General features: G+C 37.8%; 2 protein-coding genes across 2 annotated transcripts; both read left to right on the top strand.

Annotated features, from left to right (window-relative positions):
* The first annotated feature begins 4,340 nt into the window (after positions 1 to 4,340).
* Positions 4,341 to 5,804, top strand: LOC132798750 (uncharacterized). The gene is made up of 2 exons (XM_060810716.1): positions 4,341 to 4,474; positions 4,529 to 5,804. The coding sequence occupies exons 1-2, from the start codon at positions 4,471 to 4,473 to the stop codon at positions 5,749 to 5,751; spliced, it is 1,227 nt and encodes a 408-aa protein (XP_060666699.1). The 5' UTR covers positions 4,341 to 4,470; the 3' UTR covers positions 5,752 to 5,804.
* A 694-nt stretch (positions 5,805 to 6,498) lies between these two features.
* On the top strand, positions 6,499 to 9,282 carry LOC132798392 (tektin-4). Its single transcript, XM_060810239.1, has 3 exons — positions 6,499 to 6,995; positions 7,678 to 7,952; positions 8,018 to 9,282. Exons 1-3 carry the CDS (start codon positions 6,630 to 6,632, stop codon positions 9,138 to 9,140), a joined length of 1,764 nt encoding a protein of 587 aa, XP_060666222.1. The 5' UTR covers positions 6,499 to 6,629; the 3' UTR covers positions 9,141 to 9,282.
* Positions 9,283 to 14,849: the final 5,567 nt, after the last annotated feature.

The raw sequence follows: 14,849 nt of genomic DNA, 5'->3' as shown, positions 1-14,849 counted from the left end.
AACCAACATTACATACATTTGTATATTATCTATCACAGATTCAAGTACAATCTCGCTTTTCACGTCTGCAGGTCAGAAAGCAGCGTTTTTCTTTTGAAGAATGAAGTTTTGTCTGCGATTTTGGAGCGAAATCCCATTCGTGGCTTGGCAACAACATAACGTTAACCTTCAAAGGAGCAGCAGCAGTGAACAACAGGATGCCAGCTTCCACATACATACACACAAGCACACAAGCACACATGCAATTATAGGCAAGGCACGCAATACAATGCACAAGTACGACAGAAACAACAATGGCTAAGCTCTAGCTAAATCTTGATAACAAAGTAAATAATACAAATTCTCGCAATTTTTCTGTAATTAACACATCCCCCTCAACAAAAGAGGCAGCAGTCAAAGGGCACACAACTGTCTGTCTGTGTGTGTGTGTATGTGTGCGTGTGAGTGTGAGTGTTTATGTAGTGGTGTGAGTGCTGAGTGAAAGCATGACAGGATTGCGTGCTGCAGGCATGAAACAAGAGAGGCTGAAAGGGGCTGCGATGTGTTTTCGCATTTACAACTCATACAAAAGTGTTGTCAGTCAGCTCGCATTTTTATGAGGTGTGCGTGTGTGAGTGCGGGTGTGTGTGAAAGGACATGCAACCTGTGTTTGTTTATGAGCTCATGTCAAGTTTAAGTGGCGTCTCTCAGCGTCGCTTGTCGCCCATCTCCCGCTTGTCGCTCGTCTCCTTTTCACAAATGCCAAATTGCCCCGTCAACTGCATTGTCTTTTGTTGTGCCTGCTGTGTGGTTAGTGTAAAAGAAATCTAAAAGCATGTAAATCATGTGCAAAGCAATTAAAACAAAAGCACATTACCATCATCAGCTCCCAACTCCTTTTTTCGCCATCGGCAACGCACCGTTTTGCATGCGAAATCAATTGGGCACAAATCTGACAACAAACAAGAGCAGCGAACAACGAACGACAACAACGAAAATAACAATAATAATTTCATTAAATAAATTGAATATTGATTGATGAATGTGCCGGACATTTGTGACATTTATTCATGTTATTCATGTTCGCATTCATGCGTTAAGACCCCATAAATTAGTTGCTATAAAAACGGACAATGCCATTTGTCTATCAGCCATGAACATGAACAACAACATGCAAATGTGCCCATCGTAATGTGCCACGCCCCTAAAAATACTTGTGCAGTATTAACAATAATCGAGCAAACAATAAACGAAAACAATGGAAAACTATGAAATCAATTAACCACTTTGATGAACAACATTTGTTTATGTTAACTCGATTTTACATTTTATTTTTATGCACTGTAAGTGCTGATAGGAAGATGGTTTTAATATTATTATGTAAACTGCAGTTTAACTGGATGCTGAGATTAATTGAGAAAAATAGTTCTGTATTATTCCGTCACTAATATTATGTATTATAGTCAGTCCTAAAATTTGATTCTAACGAAATTCTAAAAGAAAATTTGATTTTGCTTCATGCATTTTCGATTTTCTTCAACATTGTGTAAATAATTGTGCATCTACGAGATCAATACATAAATATGATCCTTAATACCTACAGTATTTGTTTCCTGTAAATTTGGTTGCGATCGGATTAAAGTTTTCGAGGTTATTTAAGAAATACTTTTGTATAGCCAACAACGTCTATTGCAATCGGGTCTTACTTGGTTTGCCCACCAATCTTGTAAACTTTGTACTCTATGGTATATTAAGAATCTACTATGCTATATATATCAATATACCAAATATACCCTTCAATACATTTCGGTATTGTTGGTATGTTAATTCAGTATCTTACGAATAATACCGCACTATTTTGCACTTAGTTAAAATGAACTTTAATTGTTTATTTACAAATTAAAGAATAAAAATTAATGATATTTTTGTTTTGGCTATATATAATATAATAAATTAAGTTTATTTAGGAAGAACATTTTTAAAATGAAATATTCTGGGACATAATTCTTTTAGTTCCTTTCAATTTTTGTATTTCTCGCTGCAACATTTGCAATTTTAAAATGTCTTTTAAAAATACATTTCTTCTTCTATAAACCTTAATATTGCACTAATTTAGTCACAAATTATTCGTAGTTCGTTAAAGGTTTTAAATATCTATAAGCTAGCAATTTATCTCCGTTTTGTCCAAGTTAAGTCAACAGTTTCTTCTGGTGTCTTCACTCAGTCGACATGGCACGATAAATGGTTACAATTTTCCCATAGATCTGTTTCATTTTGCCCGAGTCGAATCTATTTCATTTCATTTCTTTTGGTGTCTCAGCTCTTCTGCCTATTCCCTTTTAATTGTCCTTGTGTTGTGGCATTGTTATTGCTGTTCTTATTCCCAGTTGTTATGTCTGTTGTTGTTGTTGTTGTTCGAGATGTGTTTGTTGCTGCATTCCTTTGCTTTGGTTGCTTTTCATTGGTTTTCGTGGCGCGTAAATAAATTTCATATCATGACATTTATTACTGACCCTTAAGCTTGGCCAACCCACAACCAAAACAAGTGTGTGTGTGTGTATGTGTGAGTGTGCGGTAGATTATCCTGCATACCCAGGATCTGCATGCGGCGTTGGTAACAATTTTCATTTAAGATTTGTTTATTTTTTCCCTCGAGTTCGCTTTTCGCTCCCCTCGCATTTTGATTTATTTTTTCACTCAATGGTTGTAGAGAGTTCTTGGTGAACAATAAGAAAGAGTGATATGAGGGGAAGGAGAGCAAACAAATGCCGAGGAAATGAAGAAGGAATGAATGTGAATGAAAGCGAATGAAGGCGAATGAATGTGAATGGGAGTGAATGCAAAAGATGAAGAAAGATTAAATGTAAGTGGACAAACGGACACTGAAAACAATTGTAGTTAATTTACGCGTCCAGCGAAATGCATAAGAAATTAATGAAAATGAAAATGTGAAAATGTGTTCAACAGACAAAAAAAAAAAAACGCGAAAGAAAAAATAAACGGAAAAATGCCAAAGAATTTGTATCGCGGCCGCGGGCTTGGACCTCAGAGCTTGTATCTTTGAAAGTTAACTTGACTGTGAAATAAGCTGAGCAAACACAGAGCGCATTGTCTTTGTCCTCGCGTTCTGCATAATTTATTTATGTTTTCATTTTTTTTTTTTTCATCTCTGCCAACAAGAAAAACAAGAGCAACAACACGTTGGAAGATGAAAAGCGTTGTCGACCGTTCAGCTCTCAGTTAATAGCGAGAAAATGCCAACAATTCCGGCCGAGCAAATAATTACAGGCTTAATAACAAATTTAATATGGTTCGGTCCAAGGACGCACGAGCTGCGCGTCCTTTTGACTCCCCCCTTTCGAGTTGTACCCTCTTTCTCCTCCCTTGCATACTCAACTGTTGATTTTCTCATACGTTTTATACGTTTTAATGAGCGCCTTTTGCCTACCAAACTCCTTCGCCTTCGCCTGTTTGCGCTTCAATAACAATGAGCATGATGTCCTGTGTCGTACTGTCGCATCCTTCTGCTGCCTCCTGCAGTCGCCTTTAACGAGTATTTGTTGTCCGTTCTCCATTAAAACATGCACTTGTCACCACCTCCTTCTGTCCGTGTTCGTGTCTTGTTTGGCAGCTTTAAGCTGTGTGCTGTGAGTGTGCCTGAAGAAGTCGTTGTCCTTGCAATTAGTTGTCGTTTTTCCATTTTGTTGTTTCTTGTATATCCATTGTCAGCTTACGCATATCTCTAGCGCACTTTTCATTTACAGTTTTGCACTGGGCGAAAACACTTCAGAGCACTTCTATCCATGAGAAAGTCAGATGATGCTCCAGCTAATTGCACAGCGCTTGTTGAGACTGCGAGAAAACTTAAGCAGAATGTCCTTGAATGTCCTGGATTAGCGGAATTTTTGCACAGAGAAGCGAAAGTTGATGTAGATGAATTTTGCAAGAAGTTTGCACAAATGTTGCTAGCGTATTGAATTGCCATCGCAGTAATGCTTCATAATTATTTTTTGAAATAAATTAATTAATTTCTATTCAGAATCGATTAGAGAATTGATGCGTCTTAAAAGAATCTTTTGGATCACGTTTGAGAAATGAGTACATTAGTATTATTTGCAGAATTTAAATAAATATTTGTATTGTTTGCTTAAGAAAAAACGTGTATAACTAATAGATACATTTTTAAAGTTCCATTCGATCAATAAATGTAATAGACGTTTCTTTTTATCGATATTCATTACAGCATCATTTAGTAAAGAATTTGAATGATTTACAGTTGAGATTGCCACAGTTTGAGAGTCATTTTAAAAGTGTCGCAATTCATGATGACTATTTTATACTAAACTATGCTTTACAACAATCTAAAGGCTTTCATGTCAATAATGACATTTATTTTGTTATTTACTTTCTGAGCTTTTCATGTTCTACAACTTCAAAATTAAATTTGTTGTGCCCTCGCTATAAATTTAAGGATTATTTCTAAATATTGTCATGGGTAAGTTTCGCATTAACTTTAAACGAAGCTGAAGCACAAATCCTTTTTTACTAGAACCCAAACAAGATGAGGATGAGCTTATACTAGATCCACCTCTCTTTGTCCCCTGCGACATGGACAAGTTTCGAGATCCTGCTAAGCAGGGAGTCATTGTTGGAGCGTGTGAAGAACTGGACAAGTTGAGTGCACAGGATGAGATCAGTGTGTCAAGTATAATCTCGGCCTTGATACGACCCATCGAACCATCTGATGAGCAGTTCAAGCAGTGCGATTGGGGCATCGATCCCAAGAGTTTTCTGCCCGTCAAGCAGGCTGTGATCTTCAAGGAGCAGCTGTTCATCTCGAAACTGCGCCACACCAACTGCAAACTGAGTGAGAATTTGAAGATCTTCTTCGAGCGCGAACTGCAGCAGATCGGCAAGTTTTGCCTGAATGTCGAGGAGGCGTACGATGGCTATGTGGTCTACAGCAGCAGCAAGATGAAGAAGGGCAAAGGAATCGCCGAGTGTGGCCATCAGCTGAAAGGCAAATACGACGATCAGTTTCTGCTGATCTGCGAGAAACGTTCGGAATTCGATCGCATCGATCATGCGCTAGTCGAAAAGTCTTTGGAGGTTAGAAATCATGCAGATCGTTATCTCACTGCGATTAGAGAGACGAAAATCAATGAGGAATCGCAGAAATTCAAGGCCACCGTGGACATCAAAGATCGCGATCACACTTTCGTGCTGGACGGTGGCATTATGCTGCTAATGCGGCATCTGGTTTGTCACAACTTTGTGGGCACCTTCGAGTATTATACGATGAATCTCTACGGTCGTGTGATGCGCTGCAATCTGATTGTGTCCAAGGAGCGCAAGTTAGTGCGCATCTTCTATCGCACTTACAAGAATACCATTCACATTGTCACCCAGCAGTGCTTCAACGATGAGCTGCAGGATGTCGCCGAGACCTTTATGACGCCCGAGGGTCGCATTGTGTTGCACTTCTGGCGTGGCTACAACTATTTGTTGCACGCTGCCTGCGCCTCGCAGAAGAAGAAGAAGGAGCGCATCCTTCCCAAGTTGGAGTTGATGTGGCGTCAGGATTTGGCTTTGTCGCGCAGGTTTAAAGAGCTCAAGGCTTTGAACTACGAGAACTCCACAAAGTATCTGGAGTCGAACTCGGAGCTGGCGGACTTTATGCAGGACTATGTGTTGAACATTCTGCGCTATAAGCCCAGCAATGTGCTCGAGTTCTCCATCATGTTCTTCCAGAATATGGCCACGCCCAAGTAATCGATGCTGTTGTCTGATATCTCTGTATCTTTTGAATAAAAATTTAAAGCTAAGTTGGAAAGTTTGCCTTTGTTTTGGTATATTACTTATTTAAAATCTTATGGGTGAACTTTAGTCATTCTTTCATTGCTTCATTTAAGTCGATTGATATTTAAGTAATACTATATAATTTACCATCAAGGGATTTATTAAATTTTAGCTCTGTTAATAAATCGCTCTTGTTATCAAATTAATCTACTAAGTGGTGAACATATTAATAACAGTAACGAGTCTGATCGTCAAAATAATATAATATAAATAACAAGAAAGCTACAGTCGAGAGTGCTCGACTGTGAGATACCTGCTACCCATTTTAAATATAACCATACTACTACAAGTGTACAGAAAAGTAATAAAACAAGCGGATGGCAATATTCAAAATATAGCATTGATGTAAATATACAAAATAAATGAAATAGAAGTAAATGTTCTTCACAATTTACTGTTTTGTACAAATTTATTACTTTTTATTTTTAGCAAAACCAATTATAACTAAACAATCTAAAATAGAAGGTTACGTATGGTTATGATATATACACTATTTTTTCATAATTGTTTTAAAATTTAATTAATCAAGTTATTCCCTTTTCTAGTTTCCTTCTCAGCATGAACTGCAATCAACTGGTTGCCAGAACAACTTAAGGTTGCTGTTTATCAGATAACCCCAGCAACCTGGCCGTCAGCTATTTACAACCCTCAAACAAACAATTTCCATCAAATTGTCAGTACAAAACCGAGTTCCGTTTTTAACAATTCGCCTCGATATATTCAAGTGTATTGTTTACAAATATTTTGTGTACTTTCTTGAGCTTAAGCTCATCGCATAACCAACAAAACAGATGGCTTGCTGCAAGGAGAAGGATCTGTATGCAGACGCAGCTGACTGCAAAGCGGGTGCCATTGATTTGCACCCAACTTCGGCGTGTCCAGCTCCGTTGATATGTCCTCCACCACCAGAAATGGGACCCATCAGACGACGCAAGTGGAATGAGGAGAAGCCCGTTGCTGTGGTGCCCAATACCGAGGCCATAAGACGTGAGCTGCAGGAGCACGCTAAGCAGCACATTGGCGATCAAGTGCAGGGGCATCATCAGGTGCAGGACGAGCTCAAGGCGGGGCTGGACCAGCAGCAGCAGCAGCTGATAGAGATGCGCAACGAACACGCCAAGGATCGACCCCTCAAATCGGAGGAAATACAGTTTGCTGTAGGTTTTTCTTTTAAATATATATTAAATATCATTTGCCGGCTATAGACCATTTATGCACTTAGCGACACATTTTCAACACAAGTAAAAAACAAATAACATACACGGGAAAGTAGTGCGGCTTGAAAACATTTTCTCTAACTCTGATTACCACTAAGCTAAAACTTATAGAAGATAAATGCACTAAAAGGAAATACTTCAGAGAAATTCTCTTGCTTCAGTTCGCGTCATTTGGCTTAATGATTATTTTGCATATGCGATATTTCACTTAACTACTACAATTTATTATTCCAAGTATTTTCAAATCTTAAGTGTTACACAATCAAAAGAATAACTATTAAAAACATAAAATACTATTGCTTAATTCAAAGTATTTGCATTTAACGGCATATTATTTATTTGTTAGCACATTGTACTTAGTAGCAAAGCTCATTTTGCAGCATATCTTCAACACAATACTGCAACATTTTTTGGATGAACGGTAGTAAGGCGCACTTTAAATTAATTCTCCGATTATACTTAGAAGCACAAATCATTTTGCGGCATTTGCTCAATGAAGATACGGAACACATACGAACAAAAATGATACTGCTGGATATCTTCAAACATATTTTCATTTTTACTCAGGCCGTTAACCAAGTTGCATCCATAACATTAATTAATGCCTTTCATTAAATTGCAGCGCTCGATTAATCCCGATGCGGATAATCTGCAGAATCCGCCTTGCTATCTGCCCCAAGCTGGCGACGACTTGCCACACAAAGACGCCATGACGCCCATGGGACCCATTGGCCCTTGGGCCACCGGCAAAGTGGACTGGAGTCCTATGGCGGGTTTGACTGGCACTCGCCCTGTGGTCGATAGATATTCGATAACACGCTACAGTTCGAATGAATGGCGTGCCAGAAATCAGCAGACAGTGCAGCACACGAACAGTGTGCTCGACATGTCGGACAAGTTGAGTTCCAAGCTAAAAAAAAACTGTTGAGCTCTTAAAACTTATATTTCTCTTTACTCCACAGAAATCGTTTTAGTGCCACGACGGAGTTTCAACGTTTGACAGCCACCGTGAACAAGACGCAAAAGGAAACAACCGAGAAGCTGCGACTACGCTCCCAAATCATTTGCAAATGGAAGAGCACACTGGAGAATGCCATCAAGGCGATGATCGAGGAGATCTTCATGGTCGATCAAGAGCGCAATCGATTGCGCAAAGCGCTCGTCACACTCGGCGTGCCCGAGAGCATTGTCCGTGAATGCATCGAGAAGCGTTGCGGTCGCCCGGACACTGAATTGGTTCGCGATACGCCCGAGGAGGAGCTGGTCAATGAGCTGGCTCTGATTGCCGAGATCAAGCGACAGTTGCAAAAGGTCCTCGGCGACTTTGAGGCCCAACAGCAGGAGAATCGCTCAGCGAAGCAGCGACTCGAGTTTGACTGGAGTGACAAGCAGGAAGCCTACGATATTGATACTGTGAATGTGGGCTTAAATAACCATTCGCGCACTGTCATGTTCCATGTGGGTGCGGTTAATCAACCTCCCGAACAATCGTCGGAAAAGTACTGGGAACACTTCAGTCTTGAGACCCTGGAAGAGAGTGAAAAGTGTCGTCAACGTTCCGCAGCGCTGCGCAGCAGTCTCAACACCATTTTGCTGAATGGAGCCAGAGATATTCGCACGCAGGCGGACATTGTGGAGAAGTCGTTGACCGCGCGCATCAATTGCACCCAGGAGGCAGTGCAGCGCTTCGAGAACGATCTACATCGTGTGCTCCGCGATCTCGCCGAGACGGAGACCCGCATTGAGCAGCTTCATGGACGCATTCGCAGCTTCGATGCGGCCATGAAGGTGGCCCAGACCCGCATGCACAATCGCAGCTATCGTCCGAATGTCGAGAGTTGTCGTGATGTCGCTCAGCAGCATCTTATCGATGAGGTGCACACCATTCAGAGCAGTGTCACTGCCATGCTCCACGAGCTCACTGCTGCCGAGGCGACCAAGGAGGCGCTGGTTGGTGTCCGCGCTGCTTTGGAGCGCGAGATTATGCTCAAGCGACGCGCTCTCTTCATGGACAGAGATCGATGCATGGTGTTGCGATCGCATTATCCCTCTGCCAATGCTTTGACCGGCACAGGAGCCTTTTAATAATCTATCAATTGTGTAATCTTCCCTCAAAATTTAATGTCTGAAATTTTAAGTCCCAAACTGTTAATGTATTTACACTGTAATGATTCGAATTTTTCAGCAAAAATATTGACGAAATTGTAGATAAAACAAGCAAATAATTTTCAATTGTGAAAAAATAACTCAATAGTGAATTTCTAAAATTACTAATTATCAAAAAAAAAAAATCTACTATAGAAAATATAGGATTATATTTTTATTTCAGAAAGATATTAGAATATATTTATAGTAGAATGCTTGATACCAAAATTAAAAAAAAATAATTCTGCTCTTAATGAAAAATATGTAAGTCAAATTTTATAAAATATTTGCGATTTCAACTTAAATTGCATTGCGGAAAAATTTTAAATTCGCAGAAAATTAAATTAAGGCTTTTTATTTCTGAGACATTGGGAATATTTAATTTATAAACTCAACAACATTTAAGTTTCCAAATTATCTTAGAGTGACACAAAACCCTTGTTTATACCCGCTACCCATAGGGTAGAACTTTGTGCCGACAGGAAATGTATGTAACAGGTGGAAGGAGGCATCTCCGACCCTATAAAGTATATATATTCTTGATCAGCGTTAACAGCCGAGTCGATCTAGCCATGTCCGTCTGTCTGTTTGTGTGTCTGTCTCTGTCCGTCTGTCCGTATGAACACCTAGATCTCAGAGACTATAAGGGATAGAGCATTTGTTATGTTTGCACGCAGATTAAGTTTGTTTCAAATTTTTGACACACCCCCTTCCGCCCCCGCAAATCAAAAAAATCAAATAACAAGCGTAATTTTAAAGCTAGACATACGAATTTTGGTATATGGGTAATTCCATAACGGAATTTGTCCCGTGCGAGACTCTTTACATTGAAAATAACATAAACTGAAACAATTTTGAAATTAAGAAAAGATTATTTTTATAGCTCTAGATAAGTATTTTAATTAGAGCTGAGAATGGTTTTGGAATTTTCTTTCTGTTTTGTTTTCTGTTGTGATAATTGTAAAAATTAACCAATTCGTACGCAAAACCAAAAAATGAACGAAATTATATATTTTATCGGAAAACAGATCAAGTTCCTAAAATCAATCTTAGCTCTAAATATAGTGCTTATCTAGTTCTTTAAGAATTCACTTATTTTTAAAATTGTTTCAGTTTATGTTAATTTCACTGCAGTGCACTGCAAAAAGTCTCGCACGGGACAAATTTCGCCATGGAATTACCATAACAACAATAGTAGTTATGATTCCTAAAATTGCGATCAGATAAAAATTGTCGTAGTTATTAAAGAAATACTTTTGTATGGGCAAAAACGCCTACTTACCAGGGGTCTTAGTTGCTTTGGCGGACAATCTGGTATATTGTGCCGTCTATGGTATATTTTGAATGCGGTACTCTATCGATATACCACATATACCATTTGGTATATTTTTAGTATTTTTTGCAGTATATTTGGTATATTTTGAGAATAAAACCGCAAAATATATTGTTTTTATTCAAAATGGGTATCTCACAGTCGAGTACACTCGACTGTAGATTTCTTACTTGTTTTTTTTTCTAAAAATGCTATTCCATTTCAAAAGAATGCGTCAAAAGCACAAAAAAAAGGATTTATAATTAAAATAAAAGGGAATAATTTTATTCTATATCTCCCAAATTCCTTTTGTTATTGCACCATTATAAATACTGCCACTATTTGTGTTTTTGTTGTTGAATAGTTCCAGGAATTCCCTTTCAGAGCATCAAAGCTTTCGACAATGTTGTAGGTCCGCAAAAAGCTGAAATAACTTGACCTTGCCCACGCAATGACAGTTGAGAGTGAAGAAATCTATGGATTTGTTTAACAATTGGTGGCTCAACCCTTGCTGGCAATTCAGTTCAGTCCAGTCCAGCACAGCATAGCGAACTAAAAGCACGACTTGAAAAACAACACGTGGTCTAGTAATAAATCTTGTCCGGTGAATGTTTTGCACGTATGCGGAAGCAACCAACTTCCAAAAAAACACAAGAAACAGGGAAAAAAAAATAACACAGAATAGAAAATACAGACAAAGGAAGACAGGACATACAAGAGACTGGAGAAGACATGTGACATGGATGTGCTGGGATGTTTTGACTTGGGTTTTGTTGCCTGGCCGCAGCACGTGGCGTATGAGCAACGTGTCAGTGTCACATGACCTTTTGCTGCCCAACGCAAAACGCAACAAACAAAAAGACAAAAAGAAAAACAAATATTTGAAATAGAAACACAGAAAAAAAATAACTTCAATATGTTGTCATGAGATGTCTTTTCTGAATTTCTCAACCAATTTTAAATTGTGCACTTCTCATATTCTACATTTCCTTCTGCTCTCTATTTTTCTGCGCTCCTCAGATGTGCGTGTAATTTATTGTCCTTGAACGGACAGTCTGTTAAGCGATAGAGAGAAAGAGAGACATTAAAACGGACAAAATTGTTCCAATATTTGTTGCACTTCCTTTCCAAATCCTCAACAGCTCTCTTACCTCCCTTCTTCCTTCATCCGACTCCTTTTTTCTTCGCTGCTTTCTGTGTATCTCTAAATTGAGTACGTGTTGTTCTGGCTGTTGAACGTGTTTGGTAAATAATAAGTTCACGTGTGTGAGTGCTCCTCTAATACTCTACACACTTGCGTATGTGTGCATGTGTGTGTTTGCAAGTTGGCAACATATTTCCACTTTTATGGATTTTCAAACGTGTCTGATTGCCATCTAATGTCACTTAGTTGATTTCATTTTATTGCTTTTATTTCGATGAATTTTTATCGGCGCTCGTTATGCGCAAATTTCAAATCAATTTATAATTTTTCTTTTGACAAAGCACCTTAAGGTACTTGCCGCAAAATTACTTAATTCGATATAAATAACCAAAAGTATTTATTTATTTGAATATTACATTAAATTGTATTTCCTTAAATTAAACTGAAGAAGGAGTTAAGTGTATTTCAGAATTTCCTGATGTTTAATACAGTCAAAAGTAAAAAAAAATTACTTCGTATATAGAGTAAAATATTAAATTTTAATTAATTTTAATCAATGCATTATGGTATGCGAGTGTCTAAGTAATATCGCCCTAACCCCTTCTAGTATTTTATGGGAATTACGAATATATCATAATGAATAAATGTATCTCTGCGAAAATTTTACTTAAACTTAAACAACTGCAATAAAAATCTTATGGTATCTACATTTTGAATTTATATTATGTTTTAATCGTACTTTAAATAAAATATATATAAAATTAACACAATTTTAACTGAAAAGTTTCAGTTTGCATTTTAATGAATAGATTCTTAATAATAATAATAAGAATAGTGCTTTCCATTCGTATAGTTAGTTAAAATAAAACTTAATATAGCACAATAACTTCAGTAAACTATACAAATCTAAATAATTTTATCTTAGAGAGAATTATCTCTTTTGATGTTCTTCTAAATTTAATTTTCAAAATTTACCTTTCCTTCTATTCTATTAATAAAAGTTACCAAAGAATATTAACTTCACTCCTTTATGTTTTACAAAATAAATACTATCCACATCGTATTTCTCCCTTTCAAATTGAACTATCAAATTTCTAGAATTACCATCATCATCTAAAGCAATCTCACTTCAATTCTTTTGTACATATTTCAACTGTCAGTGTGTTGGCCAAATTCGACTTTGAGGTGGAAATTCGTTACGTAAAAGTTGACTCCCCTCCCTCCTTTTGTCGGCTGTAACTCTATTTTTAACTCCATTACCATGCCCCGTCCCTTCCCCGTGTGATGCACATGCCACATGCGGTGTCGTTTTTCGCATTTGTGTGTTGTTAATATTTCGTAATGCCGGTAAAAATCACAGCATGTGGCAAGTGAAGGAAGCAAAAAAAAAAAGAAAAGAAAAACGCAGAGTGAGATATGTATACATATACTTTTGTATAGTACATTCTACAATATTTGTGCCACACACATTGTGGCGCATGCAAAAATCGTCGGCTGTTTTCTGTTGCTGGTAACACGGGCCCAAACGCAACGTGTTGCCAGTTTTTTGTGCTTATGTTTATGTGTGTTCTTGTTATTGTTGCTATAGCTGTTGTTGTTTGGAACCATGCGGCGCGCGGTTGCTGGCAAAAGAAAAAATCTGTTGCATACTTTTGCGCGGCTAAAAAAAAGAATATTGTATTTTCAGACATCCCGCAATGTCAAAGCGAGAAAAGAAAATCAACCTGCAAAAAAAAGGATGTTTGTGCAGGGGTTTGTTGAATGGCATTTTAAAAAGTTGTTGCTTATTGTTTGCCAAATTAATGGATTGGGCAAACGCTGCCTTGCCCAGGCCACTTGAAAGACGTGCAAACTATTTGAAGTGCACACGACCAACTCCAGCTGTGTAAGTGTGTGTGTGTGTGTGTGTGTGTGTACACCTCTCTGCGTGTGTGTGTTTGTGTGTGAAGATGAAGCTGAGCTGGGGGCAATAATTTAACTTCAACGCAGCAAGACATGCAATTTAATTTTAACAAAACCTGACATTATCACACGAGCCAAACGGGCCAAAAAGTAGACACATGCAGCAGCAGCAACAGCAGAGAATCAGGCGAAAAGGAGTAAAGCAAGAGAGTCAGGAGTGGGGAGACAGCGGCACAACACAAAGTTAGTAACATAATAAGTAGCAATTTTCGGTTTCCGTTTTCCGGGCCAAGCGGCACTGGCAGCGGCAGCAACCTACCATAAAAATACATAAAATTGCGCCAGAAATAAAACGTAGGAAAAGCAGACGAAGCCAAAGCTGCAGCTCAAGCTTCAAGAATAAGTAAAGTCGTCCTTTAGAGCAAGGGGTATTTCACTGAAAAACAGCAGCCAAATGGCAACAACAACAACAACAACAACAGGTACTTGCAGCTACTGGCATCAACTGACTGGCTGGAGGCTGAGGGCGTGTCTGGCTGCCAAGAAAATCGTCGTCGTCGTCGACGCGCATGCAGAGGGTAAATTGGAATTTTATAGTTGCAACTTCTGCAGTCGTAGCTTGGTAAAGGTGCAAGTTGCAGCTCAGAAACAAGGAGCAAAAAAAAAACAAAAAGAAATAAGAAAATGTGCTTTGGTTCTTCAATGCGAGTTCCAATAAACAATTTCACTTAGTAATTGTAAAATTGGCAATGTTCAATTCTAGCAGTTATGGACTTTTTATGCGAACTGAAGCAACAAGAAAACAGCTGAAGATTTGTTGAAATTACCAATGAAACAGAGCAAATAAAATAACAAAGAAGAATATATTAAGTAATTGAATTACAAATGGATGGAAAAAAAACTTTACTAAATTATAATCAGCGTTTAGTATTATAATATGTTGAAAAATGCACTCAAAAACTTTGCTTACTTTTCAATATTTTAGCCTGTATGTATTTTAAAATTTTGTTTAATCGTTTTGAAAGTTAATAAATAAAAGTATTAAGTTGGTAAGTAAGTAAGTAAAGGCTACTTAAATAGTCATATATAAAATAAATATTTTTTCAGATATAATCTTTAAAAACATAAACTAATTTAATTGATATTAAATCTTTAAATAATTTTATATTACTTATTCAAATAAGTTAATTTTTGTATTAAAATGGTTTAATAACCTATACAGAAAATTCGTGAGAACTTCAGTGAAAATTAAAAAAGTATTCCACATTCTTCTCATTGCTTACTGAAAATC

This window comes from Drosophila nasuta, chromosome 2L (genome assembly GCF_023558535.2).
Source record: "Drosophila nasuta strain 15112-1781.00 chromosome 2L, ASM2355853v1, whole genome shotgun sequence".
Classification (NCBI taxonomy): domain Eukaryota; kingdom Metazoa; phylum Arthropoda; class Insecta; order Diptera; family Drosophilidae; genus Drosophila; species Drosophila nasuta.
This window is presented reverse-complemented; position numbering and strand designations above follow the sequence as displayed.